This window comes from Chaetodon auriga, chromosome 11 (genome assembly GCF_051107435.1).
Source record: "Chaetodon auriga isolate fChaAug3 chromosome 11, fChaAug3.hap1, whole genome shotgun sequence".
NCBI lineage: Eukaryota > Metazoa > Chordata > Actinopteri > Chaetodontiformes > Chaetodontidae > Chaetodon > Chaetodon auriga.
Window position 1 is genome coordinate 14,579,221 of NC_135084.1, and position 20,939 is coordinate 14,600,159.

The following is a 20,939-nucleotide window of genomic DNA, read 5'->3' on the forward strand; positions in this document are numbered from 1 at the left end:
AGCCTCGGCTATAAACGTATCAAAGCAAAACAGCGCTTTGTGTCCACTCAGCAATGCTTTTAATGACGATGACGACATTCTAGGGGTGACTTCAGCTCAGCGCCATCCCATCTTTCCACGATGCAGGTTATGAAAACTTCTCCAACAGAAAATTGAGCTTGTTTGTTCTGCTGGCAGCGTTTCGATTCCCAGGAAAATCACTCGGCGGTGTCTGCACACACCAATAAGTCAACAGGGATTTGAAATAAAGCTCGGGAAGATAAGGCTGAAACATGTTCAACTCAATTCTCAAGTTAAAAAAATGATTCGACGGTGCAGTAATCCTATTCATAATCCTCCAGCTTTGGGAATAAGTGAAATTGTGGTCAAGATACTATAAAACTATATGGGTGCTTGGATAATGTGGACTCGAGGGTTTTATTGATGTTGCTGGTTGCCTGATATTGAACCGCATTTTTATCTATTTGATTTCATCTTATTGAATTAGATTTTATGGACCGACTGCTGTTTCTGGAATTTTATCTTCTACGCTGCAGGCGAAGAACAATACTGTCCCTGATTCCCATCCAAGTACACCTCCAACTGTTTGCAAAACACACACACTCACTCACTCACACTCATACACACACACACACACACACACACACACGCACACACACGCTTTCCTAGTCTCCTTGTTTGTACTGCCACATACAGATAATAATAATAATCCAAAATCACATGTCTTTTCACTTCATCTCGGTGTCAGGAGTATCCGGCCGCAGACTGCGTCCTGACAATCCTGCGACATCGCGATAAAATATCAGCTCGCACCAGCAAGCAAACACTTTGTGAACCTGCATTCACAGCCCATTCACATGAGGACGAGCATTAATGCGTGACGTAGATCAAATGCAAGATGCAAGAACACGCTCCATGTGAGGCACCGATCCCACATCCTGCTCACAATGCTGCAGCCCTTTGAATCTGAATGTGACCCTTCTAGTGAATTCGCTGCCAAGGCGAAGGCCCTCAATGTGTCAGTGGCACTGATAGAAAGAGACAGAGGGGCAGCGTGCCTCTATTCACAACTAACATGCACATTAGCATAACTCCCATAGCGCGGGTAAACCACCTAGCCACCTGTAAGCTGCACAACACACTTTGAAGCTCTCTTCCACCCACTTCATTCACTTCCCTCGCCTGGATTTCTTGCATAAACACATTGCTTCTGCGTGTGTGAGTGCGTGTGAGTAAGTTTTCTCACTGTTGATGCCAGCAGGAACCCGTTATGCTAGACTGTTTCGTGCTAATGAAGTGAGCAGGCTTGAATGGCAAGCAGGCATTGTTGAGTGGAGCAATGTGCAGGGAGCTTGTTGAACCTCTGATGAATAAAGGAAAAGACACTGTCTTTGTGTTTGTGGGTGTGATTCTGACTTGAGAATCGTGTGTGTATTAGAGAGATGGACATAAAAATACAGCTGGAGGAACTTGCCTTAGTTTGTTCTCTCTCTCTCTCTCTCTCTCTCTCTCTCTCTCTCTCTCTCTCTCTCTCTCTCTCTCTCATGTTAACTTGTTGTAGGGGAGGGGTTTTCTGGAGGATGAGGGGGTAGGAGGAGTGTCCTGAAGGCCAGTGGGAGCCTCCCCCAGGGTTGCGATTGGCCGAGGCTGTTGTGAGTGAGTGCAGGGGAGGCCAGTAGGAAGGTGAGTGGTCTGGGAGCCTGCTAGGGGGCAGGCAGCCGCAGAGAGCAGCCACCACTGCCTGTTAAAACCTAAGGTACTCCTCATTACAGCTACAGACTGATAGACAGAGAGCAGGGGAGGGCTGGAGACAGTGCTGAGAGAGGGAGAGGGAAGGAGTGAGAAATTGTGAACAGGGAAAGTTAGGGAATAAGCAGTCCTACTTGTGTGCTCACCCTTCCTTGACTGCTGCCTCCCCACTCCACTACCTGAGGCACACATACACACACACACAGGGAGGTGTTTCAGGGAGGCTTAGAGGGCTGACTCTCCAGGGAAGAAGGGAATTAAACACTTTTGTTTCCAATCCACCGCGTCCATACTCAGGACACAAAAAGGGATTACAGCTTGTACGCCTGCCCCACTTGTTCCTCTCTTCTCTCCGCATTTTGTCTTCACTAAGTTACTTTGGAGACTTTGGATACAACCTTCTTGAATTGTTGGTTCGAGCTCAGAGAGGCATGGCACACGGACAAAAGAGCCCCAGGTGGGCATTAACCCAGGGCTCCTTCAGCTTGGCACTGGGCCTGTCGCTCTTCTCCCTCCTCCTCCTCCTCCTCACCGTCTCGGCCGCAGACGAGTACGACTACTACAGCTGGCAGTCGGACAACTTCCACAATGGCCGCTTCTACACCAAGCAGCCCCAGTGTGTGGACATACCAGCTGACCTGCGCCTGTGCCACAATGTGGGCTATAAGAAGATGAGACTGCCCAACCTCCTGGACCACGAGACCATGCCAGAAGTCAAGCAGCAGGCGGGCAGCTGGGTGCCCCTCCTGGCCAAGCGGTGCCATGCTGATACCCAGGTCTTCCTGTGCTCGCTGTTTGCACCGGTGTGCCTGGACAGGCCCATCTATCCCTGCCGCTCCCTGTGTGAGGCCGTGAGGGACAGCTGTGCTCCGGTGATGGAGACCTACGGCTTCCCCTGGCCAGAGATGCTGACCTGTGATAAGTTTCCCATTGATAACGACCTCTGCATCCCCATGCAGTTCACTGGGAACCACGCGACCCAGCCACCAGGTAGGGTGCAGCTGTGTGCACATACACCCACTCCAACACACAGCCTCAATCAAGCATACTCACACACAAATTGTGAAAAGAATTGTGTTGAATTGTGGCTTTTACAGAGAGTAAAATGTGTTTTGACAATTCTACCGTCAATGTCTTCTCAAAATCTCAGAATGTTATGTGACAAGCTCAGTAATCCCACTCGAATTAAGTTGAATAAATCAATAAATACAACTTTTCCAGCATAAAAGCAGGCTGTAACTTAATGATCTGTTAATATTCTGTTCAAAACATGGCTCATATTGCACAAATTTTAGTTTTTGATGAGGTATGACACACGCATTTAAGCAATATCAATACACAAATTAGCAAGTATTTTAAACTGGGTTAAATAATTGTCATAAAAAAAGAAATTATTGCTCTACTATGACTTGGTTTGTGCAGCTACAAACGCGAAAATAAAACAGTACTAAAAGAAAAGAAAATGAGGAGGAATGTGTCTCTGCATTGCAAATATCAGGGCTTTGATTAACTAACAGGACTGAGACAGATGAGTTCAAGAGCCTGCAGAGTCAGAAACAGTGAGACCCTGAAAACGCCTGTGAGGCTCATACATGGTTTACCCGCACTGCAATGATGCCAGAGCGTTTAACTGAGAGAATATCCAGAGGAGATCAGCGAGAGAGCCAAAATCAGGAGGAGGCGACGGGGGAAAGTTTTTGGGTAAGTGGACAGTTCAGGACGGCTCCCTGCCATCTGCATACGCCTCAGGGAGGGACAGAGACAGACTGAGAGAGACAGACAGGAGACTGAGAGACTCCGGCGGCCAGATTGCTCACCGAGTTAAGATTAATGGACTGTTATGTTAAACACATCTTAACTGAAAAGGTGACACGCGCGCACATGCATGCAGACACACGCCTTTATCAGCAGACATGCATCAATCAGTCTTTCTTACAACTGAGTGAATGTCTGATTTCAAGCTGTCATGCATGCAGCTCTCAAGCTGGTCTGCAGAGTGTCAGTAAATGAAGAAATAAACCCAAGATGGAGGAAATAAGAAGGAAAATTGCTACACTAGGGTTCCTGAGAGGGATTTGATTCACAAAAAATGGAAAATATTATATAATTTTTCACAGGGAGTGAGTAAGAGGAGAGACAGATGGGCCAACAGTGAGCTGTGAGAGGCCGAGTGGGAACTAAATAGAGAGAAATAGGTGTGTGCATGTGTGTGTGTGTGTGTGTGTGTGTATGCACCACGACTACTTAAGCAGCCTCTTGCACAAAAGCAGTCAGTGCTGAGAGCGGGAGAGAGGGAGTTGATGAGGGTCTTTAGACAGTGGAGGGGGACAGTCCCCACTGTGTCCCAGCCTGCTAGGCCTTTGTTGGGTCTGGCAGCCAGCAGGCCAATTAGCTAGAAGGCCAATTACGGAGCTCCCCACTAATTAGCCGACATGACAGGACAAGAGAGGCAGGCAGAGACCGGGAACAGCTAAAGTCTGATTGTCCCCGAGAGAGCCGAATGGAGAGGAGTGAAAGGAGAGGGAAGCGGGAGAGTGAAGAGAGGCAGACAGTGCATAGAATGGGAGAAAAGCTGCTTCCTGCAGCATAAAAAGTGTCTGGCTCTCTACTTTCAATAAAGACCTGAAGAAAATGGTTTATTATTCTCATTACTCTACTTCTTGCCTTTAACCGTTTATTGCCATTTCTTATCTGCTTATGGTGAAATGTTCCCGAATGTTAATATTTAATTTGACATAGCACAGTAAATGTGTTTTCCTTAACCTCCGCTGTCCTTTAATGCATTAAACGGATTTACTAAAGCACTAAAAATGATTTTAGTCCCGTCAATCATAACAAGTCGTGTGACATATCTCAGCTTTTTATCAGTAACGTTCACAGTAGACTGATATCTAACTATCTGCCCAGATTAAAAAAAAAAAAAAAAAAAGGGTAAAAGATCGTCTCTGGCGAATTCATGCAGAGCTGACTTATTCCATTAGGGAAAATGGCTGTTCTGTTTTTGTAGGACTGGTATCAACTATGTGACATTTTGGCTTTGCGCAGCCATAACTCATTCTTTCACATGCTCCCTGAGAAGGAGGCAGCTTAAACTTTGTCTGTCACCTCCTCAAACAGGCGACTGTTTGTTGATCCTATCTGATCAAATAATGATCAGAGGCGGTTTGATTACAGAAAGTGGTGTGAGACCACGGGAAGAAATGTGGAGGGAACTTTGCTATTAAGCAATTCTGTGCAGAGAGAAAAAAGACAAAATATGATGAAGTAAATGTTTCAAGGATATATCAAAAATTGAATATTGGTTAAGTTTAACAATGGAGTGTGTGCTTGTGTACATGTGTGGCTGTGAGTCTGTGTGTTTTTCAAACAGAGCGAACCCATATCACTTGTAGCCCGAAGGCTCAGTCACTGACATTTTGTTAAGAACCAGAGATTCTCAGATGTGCCGATGAGGCCATCCTGAGGACAAGCTGTTGGCTCTAAAACACACGCACACACAAACACACTCACACACATACACACAGAGCCAGAAACAATAAAAAAGAAAAGAATTTCAGCTAAGCGCTGTTAGAAGTGAGTTTCCTGGGAATCCTCAAAGGAGATGAACAATCCTCTTCACACAGGATCATATGAGGACTCTTGTGGTAATCCAGGTGATTCTTGGGGACTTGGATCAATTGCAGGAATTAAGTGCTGTACTACCTGCTGCTCTCTCTGTCCGCGAGGCCCCGATGCTATCTGGGCTATTCTGCAATTACATGATATAGCACGGTTCGAGGGCTGCTGTGGAAACTAACAGTACAGAGTTAGATTCACTTTCCACCTCTCTGTCATAGCCAAAACCGAGAGGAACACCACCTGAGCTGAGGTTTTGTGTGTGTGTGTGTGTGTGTGTGTGTGTGTGTGTGTGTGTGTGTGTGTGTGTGTGTGTGTGTGTGTGTGTGTGGATGATTTTTGGCATGTGCTGGCATTTGTGCCTGTGGGTATGTGGGTATGTGTGTGTGTAACAGGGGCCGATGGGGGGTGATTATGTGAAACACAAGTCTGTAGATATTATACTAGGGAAGACAAGCAGACTGCTGACAAAAGAAGGCCCAGGCATGCAGGGAGTGAAAAAGGCCAGCTGAGCTCAGGCTGCCAGGCAGAGCACAGTCAATGCCACCCATCAACTCCACCTGTAATGAGGCTACCTTTAGCTACTGTCAGCATCAGCAAATCAACAGGTATGATACGTGTCAGTAGGATACTGTTAGAGTCTGCGTGGGGAAAACTCCATTAACACACCCTGCATGATTCCACACAAAGTGTTCTTCAAGACAACACACACGCTGTCCAGTGGAAGTCGTTGAAATTGCATGGTGTGAAAGATATTGTCTGTCCTCACCGTACTCACTGATGCGGCCAGTGTAAGTTACAACCGTGCTGAAGGAGACAGGCAGCACTGTCAGGTCCCCAGCAGCACAATGGGCGCTACTCATGTGGCCCTGGCTGCTATATGAAAGGGAAAATGTGATCCAATGCTGTGTGCATGGAAGACTGCCTCGGCCTTTTGAGAATGTATTTTCTCTTCTGTATAGGATTCCTACAGATGCAAGGAGCATGCTGTGTTTTAGGGGCCCCGGGGGCTGCCTGCGGGCCACAGTTAAGTCCTCCTCTGTCTGTCTGCATGCCACATTAAAACAGATGTTAGGCCCTCCGACATAAATCACACGCTGCATTTCATCTCCGGCACAGTACCGTTTTATGTCATAAGAACTGCTGCTCATAACTTAAAGGGCCCAAATGAGGCATGAGATAGTGACCCGCGCATACTTTAAATGGAACTTTCTTCCCATTAATGTCGCTGTGATGCTCCGACTGCAGGGGAAGAGGTACAAGACACGTCAGGGGATCGAATGACGACACTGTTAGATCTCGTTTGTGTGAAGATTTGTGTGAGAGAGAGACGGAGAAAGTGAGCAGAAGCATGTAACATTTGCACATACTGCGACTCGGATTACACCCAACTGGAACAGTTGTTTTTAGGCAAAGTTTCTGAATTGCTGCAAACGTAAAAAAGTGATTTACAGCGTTTGTGTTTTCAACAGAATGTTTGAAGTGAATGAAAAGGATTCCTGAACGTCATGTAATGACAAATGGAGTCTTTTCGGAATAAACTGTTTGGGCAAGGCGTTTCTGCTCTTTCAGTCACTAAGTGATGACTGTAATTCATTTTTGTTGAAACTTTAAAATTAAATGCACATAGCAATTTCCTACTGCACCAACTAATTACAACAAAATGATGATGATATCATTACATTACTGTGTTGTAATGTTTTTGGAGGGCTCAGCTGGCAAATATAAGTTCACACTGACACTTCTTCAGGGAGCGTTCTTTTCCAGAATTATGTCACTGCTTGACAATTTCTTTATCAAGAACATCAAAAGTGTTCATAAGAAAGTTTAAGATGTTTTTTTTTTTTTTTTCTATTATTGGGGAGATTCTGTAGCATCAGCCTCTCTAATTTGTTACTGAGATGGAAAAGAAGGTTATGTGAAAGAGAGAAGAAGAAGACAGCGAGAGGGGGACAAGAGACAAAAGATAGAGCCGGGGAGAGAGACTGAAATGGAGAAAGTGATATTAACCTCAGAGCTATGACTAAGTGAAGCTGTGCGGTTAAATTGCTGGACTCTTGCCGTACGTCATTTCCACTCTGGCTTGCTGTTTGAGGATTAACAGCAGGGCTTTCCAACAAGACCACCTCTCTACTCACCCTGCTCCCATCGTGCTTTTCCTCTTATCCTCAATCCTCAACTCCCAATCTTCATCCTCCACAGCAACGGCTCTGACAGACATTATTATTACATTCGTCACTGTGATAGGGAACATTAAAGTTTCTGTAATAGCCCAGAGTGCAAATGACGAAAAGCAGCACACAAGAGGGAGACAAGTCCAAAGTCAACCAAAGCAAGAACATAATTCTCAAAATGTAATCACGTGGCAAGGTTAAAAAAAAATTCCTTAAGTGCTTTGAGATGATGGCAAAGTACATTAATGACCTAATGTCAAAATATTTGAGTAGAAATGTGTCCAGGGAAAAAAAAAAAACAAAAAAAAACACCATGCCATGCAGCAGTGATTCCCATCAGAACATGACGGTGATTCCCTCCGCAGAGAGCGGAGCGTGATGAGGGCAGTCGTTGCTTAATTGATTCCTCGGCAGCATCCAAATACTGGTTTTTCGGTCCAAGCTGAACGAAGTTTCATGGAGGGGCTGCTTTCTCCTGACGCATGGTCTGGCATCCACGCAGCTGGGTCTCCTGCCAACATACCACCCCTGTGAAACCAGAATGAATTACCACGGAGTCTGAATAAGACGTACCAGCTTCAAGGGAATCATTCAAAACAGACAAATCCAGAGCTCTGGCGTCTCTTGATCTGTGTGTGTGTGTGTGTGTGTGTGTGTGTGTGTGTGTTTCTGTGCTCTCGTCCCAGTCTTCATGTCAGCACCAGCCAATTAGAGGACTGACCCCCTGTAGGCCTCGCAGGTCTCCCGCCTGTGAAGGCATGGGAACCCTCAGATGAGGAAAAACTGGCATTTACTCTCCAAGAACATGGTTCAACTCCCTCTGATACACACATACGAGCGCATGCACACATGCATACGCTCATTGAGGGTTAAGGGGGTTCACCTCCTGACGACCCGAGCAGCGAAGCATGCTAAACTTTGACCCCCTCTCATTATCTGCACAGACGCAGAGGTTTGGACTGGGGTGATAACCTTTGAACCCTGACTTTTAACCCAGGGGCCTGGACTGGACCATGCCAGGATAATCCTGTGTGCGTTTGCACGAGTGTGCGTTTGTAAGTGTGACACAGAGGAAAAGAGAAAGAGCAGGCAGCTTTCAGGGGAAGAGATCTGAACGTGTTCTGGATATTGCAGAGAGTGAATGGAAATGAAAAATGAATTTTAGCTCCCCTATAAGCAGTCGCCCTGAAAAAGGCGGCATACTCAGCAGAAGATCAGCACTGTTGTCGCTCCAGATGAGTCTTGTCTAATGATATTTATCTGCCCTGCAGCTGTATATACGGTGTGGGGAAGATTTCTATACCACATCCTTCTCTCCCTGACTCTGTCTAATATTACACTTCGTTCTCTCATCTGGCACAAGGCTCTGTTTTGTGGACAAGTGGACTGATATTAGATGCACGCAGCGTGAACCAGCCCCTCTGGGAGTTTCTGTATCGCCATAGTAAACTTTTGTACTGAGGAGCCAGAAGAAGACTGAAAGGGATGATGAAGCATGTGTCTAAGGACAGATTGAAGGCTTTGAAAGCAGGCACAGGCGATGTCATGATAATTATTTGTACTTCCAAGCACATTTTGTCAGTTTTTGCTGTATATATAGGTGCAGAAGTGAGATGTTTCAGTAGAGAAGACTTCATGTAAAACGTGTACCTCTCTTTCATACTGAGTTGGAACACAATAACGACAATCAACAAATCAAAGTTAGTGAGGCTAAACATGCTTTTGAGCAAAGCAGGCATGACCATAAATTTGGAGTTAAAAATAAACTGAGCTTGTTGCTTTGGTTTCCCCTTGCTGTTTCACAATGTGAGGTTGCTGTGTGGCCTACATGCTGGCTGCGTCTGTGTACTGAATCACTTTTCACTGAGTTCAGTTGCTCCTGCTGCAGCGTTTACCTTTCTGCACAGCCAAGACCACGCCTGCACCACCAAAATATACAAGGGCCAGAATAAAAACATTTTGTCCGGTGTAATTGAAGGGCAAACACCAGTCAGCCTGCTGGACTGTATATTCGCACCGCAGCAAATAGCCTCTGACAAGAGGAGGGGGGCTGCAAATAAGTGCCTCGAAAGTGCTGCGGGCTTAACGATTTCATACTGACACGGCTTTGGTTTTGCTGACTGCACTTGACTAACAATGACCTCAATTCAGCCCTTAGATATTATCTAATCTGGCCATAATGGAAAATGAAAGGCGCAGTTGCTAATGACAAATCATTCTTCTGTCCCCTCAGTGTCCAAGGTGTGCCCTCCATGTGACAATGAGCTGAAGACAGACAACATCATGGAGCATTACTGCGCCAGTGACTTCGGTAAGTACCAGCAATTAAGAGTGAGACCTGCATATATACTGCACAGGTGAGCAGAGGGAACTTAACGCACAGCAGGGCTGCTCATTGGCAGCAGGTGGCACAAAAGTTAAAACTGCAACAGCTACAGTTTTCTTTGCCTGAAGGTGGCGACACTGACGTTTCAAGAAGCAGCGCAGGTTAGCATGGATAACGCTAATCTGGAAACGACCAAACAGCTCCCCCTTGTGGAGAATCTGCAACCTGCTGAACGTGAATAAACGAGTCTGTGGGTGCCAGCAACGAAGTATGTTGGCATTGTGCACCATGGAGTTTATGTTTTCAGCCGATTGTTGGTTTGTCTGTCAGCAGGATTACGAAAAGACTACTGGCCTGATTTCATCCATCCAAATGTGACTTGTCTGCAATAAACTCTACCAAAGATAATCAAGGAAAAATGTTTTAATGTTACGCTTCACGAAAACAAGCAATAATAACGGCTGCTCTCTTCAAGCGGCCTTCGAGTTTTGTATTTATTAAATCACAAGTGCAACAGTGCACACAAAATACCACAGGCTTAATGAGAAGTTTCAGGCCTGTTTTCAATCAGTCAATAAGAAAATAATAAATAAAATGAATATTGAAATATTGAAATTAAAAACATGAAAGAAAGAATTTTAAATGCACGGGTATATGCCTTCATGAACAAATGAAATATTTATTTTCATAAATTCAGCTTGACTAAATTACACTAAAAGGAGCAGTTTATGCCACATCTCCACCACCAGTAGTCTAAAAACATTACATTATGTTAAAAAAGCAAAAATAATAGCAGGACTCCTGCAAAATAACTTCATACACACACACAGTGTTAAATAAAAATCTAATGAATAAAAATCAACTGAAACGTTACGCACACACTTCTTTATCAATGAAAAAACTGATGTGCTATGACTTTACAAAGGCTTGGATTTAAAAATGACACAAACACCAGCTAACTAGCAGATATATATCATACATTACACACTGAATTTGGTTTTCTCTTTCAGTTAAAGGATACTTTGTTGATGGACATAAAAAATAATGAGGTTTGGGCTGATGATGATTCTCATTATACATTTAGTGTTTTCATCTTCTTCCTCTTACTTTAAACCATATGTTCTGTTAAACCACATGTTGAAAATGGTCATGTGAGCACAGACAAGAACAAGTAGAAGCCACATTAATTTTGCTCTGCTCGCTCTGATACCAAACCCTTTTCTTCTCATACACTGATAAATTAATTTAACTGCTTTCAGTCCCCGGTGTCCATTCAACAGTATTTTCTCAATTTTCTACTTTCCAGCATTCCAGTTTCACCACAGTAATGACCTGCACGCAAAGCCAGAACAAAATTATTCCATTATTTCTGCTCATCGAGGCTTTTGGCCCATCACACTCTGCAGCAGCTGAATTTCTGCTTGCATGGACTATTGCCCCAGTCTTCAGAGTTAATGATATACTGCTCTCTATTTTCTCTGGTCATAGGATTGTGAGCACTCAACTAGAAATGGTAACAGAAAAAAAACTCATAACCTTGGGAGACACATGAAGAACATGCTTATGTTTCTGAACAGATTAGTGAGAACAGTGTAATTTTAAATGAAATGTGGCCAGACCAGTGCTGAAAACCATATTTCTGTTCTATAGTGTCCCACAGAGGAAATGTCTGTAATTTAAAAGAGACCAAGTTTCATAATTTATCTTCTGGCAACTGCCCACACCTACAAAATATACAGAACATGACCCATTATAAATCATAAATTAATAAACACCCAAGACATCACATCCAACAACAACAACAAAATTCATCTTCGTGCACATTACTCACACTGAGCTGCAGCCAAAACGTAGGCTCATCCCCATAATTAATCATGACTTTCCCAAGTCGCAGATATTTATTTGTGTGATTAATTTCGGGATTACATATCTCAATCTTCCAACATGAGGGTATTTCGGACTTCAGAAAGCGTCGCAGAGATTATTTCTGTTCGTTGGAATGAAACATGATTAGAGGTGAAAGCAGAAAGGCAGCCACACAGACGCATTTCACTGGCTATTAACGCATGTGAGTGGATGAGACATGGGGATGAGTCGAGAAGTCGAGATAACCATGACGTATGGATTTGGAGATCAAGGCGTGAATGACTCCACCGTGTTATTCTATAGGGCGATAGCTGACTACAGCTTGATCTCACGCCTCATGAATGTTACCTATTCATCTTTGGACACTGTTCACCCTCAGAGCACATGGTGTTTTATTACAGCCAACTTTTGATGTCTGATCCCTTCACATTCCTTGTTGTACCATCCGGCAGCTTGGTGCGCAGTTTTGACAAGAGCAGAAAAGAAAGGGGGGGGGGGGTCTGGCAGGGTACAGACATGAAGCTGACACCGGGCTGGTAGGGGAGGTTGCTTGCTTAAAGAAAACCTGTTTCTTCTCAAAATGACGGCTCACTTCTGTCTCCGTCTCTTTCCATGCTTCTACACCTCTACACCGCCTCTGCTCACTTTAAAGAAAGTCAGCTTGTATAAAGACGTGGGTGCAGCTTGTCACAAGGATACTGGCCAGGCTGCACGGTGGGCCCCTCTGCATCACTTATGGCTGAATACGAGTGGGCATTCAAAGTGACAGGGGAGGGAAATGACTTTAGCCTTCCTATCTCTACTGAACACACATATACGTAAATGCATTTGTTCATAAAAACACACACACGCATGCGGGCAAATGCGCCCTCAGTGAAGGAGCTGCATGTGAATCAGAGGCAACTCAACACACACATTCCTTCTTGAACATGCCATCGCTTCACATGTGCTGGGTACGTATCAGAGTGTACCAAGGGATGTTTATGCAACTGCAGACAAGCAGGCGAGAGGCGAAATGGCCATCTTCCAACCGGCTCGGGTACATAGCGATGCTTCACACTGACCCTGCGCCCATGCCCGGCCCGTGATTAATTTCACCTGTCAAAATGTTCACCCAGAGAATTCCTCTCTCAAACGCTTGGCAGTTCAATTTTAATCTCTCACATGTTCAAATATGAACTTATAAACATGGAGCTCGACGGGAGATACAAGTCGGTACTTCATTGGGTTGATAAACCAGAGTTTGCCGTAACCCCCCACACAAAGAGTGAAAGAGGTATCTGTTCTGTATTTTTTGTTTTAAAAATACAGGACGGTAAGCACAAAGTAAGCTCAATATCCCAAGAAGAGCATGAGACCTTAACATTGATTACATCTGACTACAACGTGTGTAAGTGACTGTGGTCCCGTGTAGAAACATTATTGACGTTAAACCACAGCTGTGTACTGAAGGCTTTGACTCGAATCAGGTTTAGGTCTGAAACACGAGAACTTGAGACATGACTTTGACTTGACTTCTGCGGGACCTCAAACCAAACTCCCTTAAAGCTTGACTTGAAAGCAAAAACATTCAAGTTGCAAGATTTGCCATGCGTTTACATGTGCTAAATATTCTGTTTTCTTTGCCCTTATTCTGAAAAAGACAATATTCCTACCAAGCTGTTCATACGGCGAAAGAAAATGAGTACTCTTCTAACAGCTAGCACATTTGAATTATTAGGTCTGTGTACTGAGAGGACTTCGCCTACAAAGACTTGTGACTTGGACTCACTCTCACCGCATCAAGACTTGATTTAAACTTGCTTCAAAAGACTTTGGTCGTAACTCAAAAAACGTCCTCCTTTTCGCGTATGGGTTTTCCCCGAGTGAGACACACAAACATACACTCAGGGCGCAGTTTTGGACGCTGCAGGAGAAGTTAAATGATGATACTCAGGAGAGGTGTAAAATAGCACAGCACAGAGCTCAGTGCTGGTCCTGCAGAAATGTCACAGCTGCTCACAGCAGAGGGGAACAAGGGAAGTGACACATAAACAGCTTCTGGGTGTAAATATCTGTCTTTTATAGAGTAAAAGTTGAACTGAGTTCAAATATCTCCCTCTCCCTCTCTTCTTCTTCAGCCCTCAAGATGAAAATCAAGGAGGTGAAGAAGGAGAAGGGTGACCGGAAGCTGATTGCAGCACAAAAGAAGAAGAAAGTGTTGAAGCAGGGTGTGCTGAAGAAGAAGGACCTGAAGAAGCTGACCCTGTACATCAAGAACGGCGCCAACTGCCCGTGCTCCCAGCTGGACAGCCTGGGCTCCAACTTCCTCATCATGGGCCGCAAAGTGGACCAGCAGCTGCTGCTCATGTCCATTCACAAGTGGGACAAGAAGAGCAAGGAGCTCAAGTTCGCCATCAAGTACATGAAGTCCCATCAGTGTCCCACCTACCACACCGTCTTCCAGTGACGCGGCTCGCTGTGCTATTCGCAGAATCCACGATCGCTCCCGACGTTCCACCCTGTTCCACGTAGATCCTAATTCTCATTTCAATAACCCAGATCCTTGCAAAATCTGTTACCAGCCCACTACATAGTCCTACAAGGGGTCGCAAGGTGGTTAAGCTTTTATTTTCGCAGCTTTAAACATGAATCAGGCACACAGAGGTCTGATCTGCTTAGATGGACCAGACACATTAACGTTAGAGAGGGGGTACGAGGCACACTCTGCAGCCCCTCTGGATAATAAAAGCCCCAAAGAAACAGATTTTATAACAATCACGATGTCATTTTATTAAGAGAAATTTTGATCTATCCCTCGCAATCTGACAGAATCTTCTTTAACAATTCTACTTTCCTCTTCTGATATAGTAGAAACAATCACTTGTATGATATCTTACAGCAACCTTATCAATTAGACAGTAGCAGTAAGAAATGGGAACCTAAAGATGTGAGGCAACTCTTGGAGGGAAAAGGTGTTTGATAATGTAAAGGTTATAGACAGACAGAGCGGAAAGGCAGCTGAGCGGGAAGGCGGGGCTTGTTTCAGCGCAAAAAGAGCTGAGAGAAATGAAACGCTGCACTGCATGTGGGCTGTGCAATGGGCCAGCGCGCACACTGGCACAGAGCTCCCAGGAACAACATCAAAGCAGAGAAATGTAGATGATCCACTTAATTGTATGTTTTAATAATGTAAAAAGTAGGTTATTCAGATGAATACTAGATGATTAGAAAACTGGGCTTTTTTCTTTTATCCCTGCCGGGAAAGAAGACCGATGGAAGGAGACAGACTGACGGACTGGATGACGCTTCCACTGACTTTGTACAGCACCGTTTTTTCGTGGCCTGAAAGAGGGAAACTTGAATATTTTTTTGCTTTTTCCAATTGGAGAGAGTAGGAGGTTAAGGCAGAGAAGTTTCTGACAGCAAGTGGAGAATAAAAGAGAAGGAAAGAGAGAGAAAGAGACTCTGGACAGAGCCAACGCTGTTGGTTGATAAGTCTCTGGTACTCGCTGTTTTTCACTATCACACTTCAAATGTTTCTTTGTTTTGTACTTACAATTTTTGACTTTGCTTCAGTTAAACTTCTATTGTATGACAGAAGAAATCATACATACAGACATAGCACCTGAGTTCACTGTCACCGTAGCAATAAAAGATGAAAATTTAACTTTGACAATATTTTCTAATCAGTTAACCTGTAAGTAGTTCTGTTACTGAAATACGTCTTTGTTTTACAAAAAAGTAAATGAATAAAATATATTTGAAATTTTTATAAAGAATATTTCTTTGACATGTGCCATTTCTTCAGCAGTATGATTTAAACCACACTCATTTCTGACGTTATCGCCTGGACAAGATGAGGAAACCCATAAATGCACACTGACACACTAAATTCAGTTCTCATTTGATTACAAGCACAGCTGATTACTCTCCAGACTGCAAGTTTAATTTTCCATTTGAAAATAGAAAAGTGATCGAAAACTTTGAATTAAAATAAGATTACATTGTTCCCATCAGCCAATCAGATGCAGCCAGCCCATAGCACGGAGAGAAAAAGACACTACTCAGATTTTCTATGCTTTTAACAGTCCAAAATCTTAATTTTACACTGATCTACAAATCAATAAATACAATAATTTAATTTACTTTGAAAATGTTCTATAACTGATTTTTTTAAGCAGAAAATGAAACTGAGCAAAGCGTTACGCAGATCTGATCTAAGCTGCACGTCTTCCAAAAGCATGAGGCTAATAAAGGATCAGAAGAGTGCACATGGCCTGCCTTGCTCCTTCATTTCTCCCTTCAAAGGGAAAAAAGAGGTGAAACCTTAATTACGCTCTGTGCAAGGCCAAAAGCTTTACACAAAGCCTGGGCTGCAAAACCACCAGTATTTAATGTTAAAGAGCGAAAGGGTGACGCAGACAGACAGCAGGCTGCAACGTAGCTGACCGGCTTTATCAAAACCATCCAGAGCTTAATCACTCCGGACACATACAACTAATTCACTGCAGTAAAAAGAATTTGGCATCTTTGCTCCCCAGAACGCAAGATGGATCAATTCTGACACTGTACAATGTTTATTGTCTTCCACCCACATTTCCCGAAATGTGGAGACTTTTGGAGACCGTTGGAAGAATGGGCGCCAGTAAAGCGATGACCTATTTCCAGCTGATTGTGGAGATAGTGCACACTCTGTCTCTGGACTATGGAAGGACAGAGACAGGAGGGGACAGGGTTCACGGGTAGAAACGTGTCGGACAGGATCTGCCTTTATGGGCGACTTCAAAACCAGCGATCAAACACGATAAACGCTGAGCTAGAAATTTAAATTCCACACAGGTGGAGAAGCCTTTGTTGGGAAGCGCTGGCCCCCTCCCTCAGAGCTGAATCAGATCTCACACAGTAGACGACATGTGATGATGAGCAGCTTTCATAAAACAAGATGTGGGGAATCAGTGAGCTGAAAAATAGAGGGAAGGTGAAAAAGGAGATGGAGGAGAGACTTGGCCGGGTCCAACGACAACCATCAGCACCTCCTCAAAGGTCACTTAGTGTGTGGAGTTAATAAGGGCCTGATGAAGGACCAGCAACACACACAGAGACACACACACATACACTCAAAAGACACACATGTCGGAGAGAATATAACTACAAGCTCCCACTGTCTCACTTTCCTCCAATGACACCTGGGTTCTAACAAACGTCAGCTCCATCGAACACACAGCCTGTGCGCTGCAACACTGACTGACAACAGAAAAGTAGTTCAGAGGGACTTCACCACCACACACGCACACACACGCACACACACACACACACAACTTTATTACTTGGTGTTTCTCACTGTCTGTATTTAACAAGAACAAACTCGGTCAGACTGTTAATATGTCCAGCAGGATTGCGGGTCGACAACATCACAGCATGACGCTCACGCTTTGTGAGCCCCGAGTGGCGGGGAAGAGGGCGGGCAATCCTCAGTGATGTGTCACACCCTCTCTACAGTGAATATGAGCTGCTACCATCAGGGCGGAGGGACAGGATACCGCCTTTGTGGGCTTCCCGTGCCCAGCTATCCTTTATACCTTCCAGCATAGCTCTGTGAAACAGATCCTGGTGGCATGAGGTGTGTGGCACTTCTTGGTTGATGGTGATGCTGTTGTTGTGGAGCACTTTGTTGTTAAATCTTAAATTCAAATGTCTTTTCTGTTGTGGTTGTATTTGTCTGACAGTGGACAAAGACACAAGGAGAAGTTCCCAAAGAATCTTTAAACGAAACTAAGACACACACACACACGTACACACACAGACACACTCATGTTTCCATACACTGTTGGGGATATTACATAGACTTACATTCATTTCCTGAAGACTTATCCTAACCCAAGATTTCACCCCAAAATATAAAGATTTGCATTATGGGGACTTTTTGGCATATTGTTTCAATAAGGAAGATGAGTGCCCACAATGTGACTGTGTTAACAGATTTATATCCCCACAACGTTAGTAATACACACACACACACACACACACACACACACACACACACACACACTCTCTCACAGTAGAAGAATGGCCACATTGTCTGTTTGATTGCAGTCCGCTGATAAGCAGCACCTTTTTCACAGTTGAATAGTGGCTGCCTGTCTGGCTGTCACCTGCACACACGCGCACACACACACACACGCACGCGTGTGCATGGACACACACTCTCACACACAGACATGCAAATACCTCATCTTCACAAGTCACACACTATGATACACTGCACATTCCAGGAGTTAATGCTATAATTTGCTTTTTCATTTAACATGCTTTCCCTCATCCACCCTCTTGTTCTACTTAAGTTGGAGATTTTCTGCACTTCCCAGAATTTATTTTGATTAAATCCAGAAAGGTGGGTGTGATCGACTTCCAACCACTTTTTTTTTTTTTTCAGCATTCAAGAAAATGTTTTCCTTGAATGATGAAGTTCATTTGGGAAATGAGCTAATGAAGCCTGAATGCGCACACTTTAAATCAGATTTATGGTATGTTTTTTTACATATACTGACCATGAAAGTAGTGGCTGTAAAACGCTTCTAGTAGTGATCTCTTTATCAACCGAGGTTTCATTTGATTCCTTTATAAATTATGGACAATGAAAGACCAACAAATACAGTGATCCAATATTCAATATTAGATTTTGTAACTGCACTCCAGTTTTCAGGATGGGTGGAGAGAGCATTACAGAGAAACTGTGAGTCTGGATGGAAGCCCTCGCTCTTTGATTCTGGGCACTGACAAAAAGAAAAAAAAATTACTGCTGATTTTTTGAACTTCATTGTCTTTGGACAAGGTATTGTGCACTGGCAACAAATTACAATTTTGTTAAAACAAGTAAAAAGGCCGAAATTGTTACCAGTTGGGTTATAAAAACAAGACAGATTCAAAAGATCACTTTGCTACTTTCTAGATGAAGTTCCTTTATCAGAACAAGCTGGAATAATCTCAACATTTAGTTAAAGCACTGATGCGGACATGGACGTGCACACACACGCTCATACACACGTTATGATTTCGACTAGTCCACCTCAACAGAAAGAGGCCATTATATAACGTCCTGCGGAGTCAGAAGAATTTCTATTAGTTGCAGCATGCCTCTCTCTACCCACCACACAAGGCACCATTAAAACAGCATTAGATAGTAAGCCAGACATCCTTCTGGTCTGAACCACCAGACCACCTGTCTGCAGGAAGGGAGGACAGAGAGAGCTGTACATTCATTTAGAAGAAGAGAGGATGGAAACAGCAGCACATGGGCAGAAGGACTGAACTGGCTCCAAGCCTTGGCCTGCGCTCGCTTAGTAAAATGCATTAAAGATGTTGCGTTTTGTTCTGTGTGTGCGTGTGTGTCTTTGTGAGTGTGTTTGTTGATGTGCATAAGTGTGCCGTGTAGACTCCCTTTAAAAGGCCTAGAGCGAGCCAGGGAATCATTTTCTCCCTATAATAAAGTCAGGGAAACTTTCTTCATGTGGCACACACACACACACACACACACACACACACACACACACACACACACACACACACACACACACAGTGAGAAGGCTGCTTCCCACACACAACATTGCTCTTATTTACATGCATATTTGCACGAGCTAAAAAGCCAGTTTCTGCTAGTTGAGTAATTTTCTCAGTCATGATGAATATGAATGATAAAGGAGGATTGTTTCCATTAATGTCGTGTCTAAACCGCTGCGACGTGGAATCTGAACCATTTGACAATGCATGTGGAATATGAAACCACTGCTCTTCAGAGCCAAAGAGATAATCTGCTGCTCTCTGTGAAACCATCACATTCACACTAAATGTGCCGTTTTACATCTTAAATGACTTCATACTGGAGGATGTGGGGCTGAGTGAGTGCTTTCCATTCTGCTAATCATGCTTCCTCCCATTCTTGCTCCACAGGTGCACAGGTGCATGTTATGTGGAGGTGTTTTTTTTTTTTTTTTTTAACCAGACTCAACTCAACTCAACTTTCTTTATATAGCACTTTAAAAACAGCCACAGCTGAAACAAAGTGCTGTACATAAAACGACAAAACAGTACAAAAACAATGAAAAAATGATGCTTGATGAGGTACCTTCCTGTTCTGTCCTTGTGGGGGACACATTAGCGTTTACACTACAAAAGATATGTGGTGACATGCGTCCCAGACCACCTCGGCGAGTGGTTTGAGTGATCAGATCATAACGCTTCTTGGTGTTTAGTGCTGTCCACTTGTGATCTGATCACCCAAGACACATGTTTACATGCAAGCCAATGTAAACACTGTTTACACCTGGCATTCTCAAACGTGATTCAGAGTTGACTTCGGCACATTTGATAGTTCATGTCTCCTCAAAATAATGCTGGTATGGCCCCGCTGGGAGGAGCTGAGACTTGAGGTAGAGTGAAGGAGTCATGTTTGCCAAATAGAAAGCACACAAAGAGTCAGTCAGCAAATGAATTGTGACAGTTTTCAAACCAAATGACATATTGGAGGATTTTGAGGAAATGATGATATTTCACTACCAGTGTAGTAAGGGCTGCATGTGTGTGTGTGTCTGTGTGTGTGTGTATGTGTGTTCACGTTTTCTCTGGTCATTTCTCATATCAAGATAAGATCATCTTGCTTTTCCTGGACTAGATGCACCTGAAACTGCTTGGAATAACTATTAAAAAATGGCAGAAAAAGAATAACTTGTGCTCCATCAGTCCACACAAACATGTGAATCTGTATCAGATCTAAATGCCACAGTGTTGAAATCAATGACAGGAAAATGATTAAGATCAGTGTCACATCATCTGTCAGCATCACAGGAGCAGAAACCCAGTAAATGGATACTTCAACAGACTGCTTAGTGAAGTAGTCACACCTGGGATATGGAAATATTGTTTAAATTTGTGTGTATTTTTTGGAGAGTAGATTAATTTACACCTTATCAACATCTGGCCAAAATGCATCTCAAACCACTGATCGAGGTGAGGACACATTGTGACACAGACACAAATTGCAATCTGATTGCTACAACCAACTCTGACCAATGGGACCGCAATCCTTTTCTCACGCCTCTTGGCTGCATCTACACATTTTTGGAATTAGACAGCTATGTCATCCACCACAGATGCATGTGAGTGGCTCAGTGTGACAGCAATAATAAGTGACAGTCAAATTGTAGCCTTCCCTCGTCTTGGTAGTGATCTGT

General features: G+C 43.8%; 1 protein-coding gene across 1 annotated transcript; it reads left to right on the plus strand.

The window, feature by feature from the left end:
• Positions 1-1,762: 1,762 nt before the first annotated feature.
• On the plus strand, positions 1,763-15,491 carry sfrp5 (secreted frizzled-related protein 5). The gene is made up of 3 exons (XM_076743774.1): positions 1,763-2,739; positions 9,772-9,849; positions 13,851-15,491. Exons 1-3 carry the CDS (start codon positions 2,181-2,183, stop codon positions 14,177-14,179), a joined length of 966 nt encoding a protein of 321 aa, XP_076599889.1. The 5' UTR covers positions 1,763-2,180; the 3' UTR covers positions 14,180-15,491.
• Positions 15,492-20,939: the final 5,448 nt, after the last annotated feature.

Bases quoted from the DNA above. Each gene is read 5' to 3' on its own strand.
- sfrp5 (XM_076743774.1), top strand. From the start codon at position 2,181: ATGGCACACGGACAAAAGAGCCCCAGGTGGGCATTAACCCAGGGCTCC. The intron at 2,740-9,771 runs GTAGGGTGCAGC...CTGTCCCCTCAG, and splicing joins CCACGCGACCCAGCCACCAG to TGTCCAAGGTGTGCCCTCCA. The intron at 9,850-13,850 runs GTAAGTACCAGC...CTTCTTCTTCAG, and splicing joins TTACTGCGCCAGTGACTTCG to CCCTCAAGATGAAAATCAAG.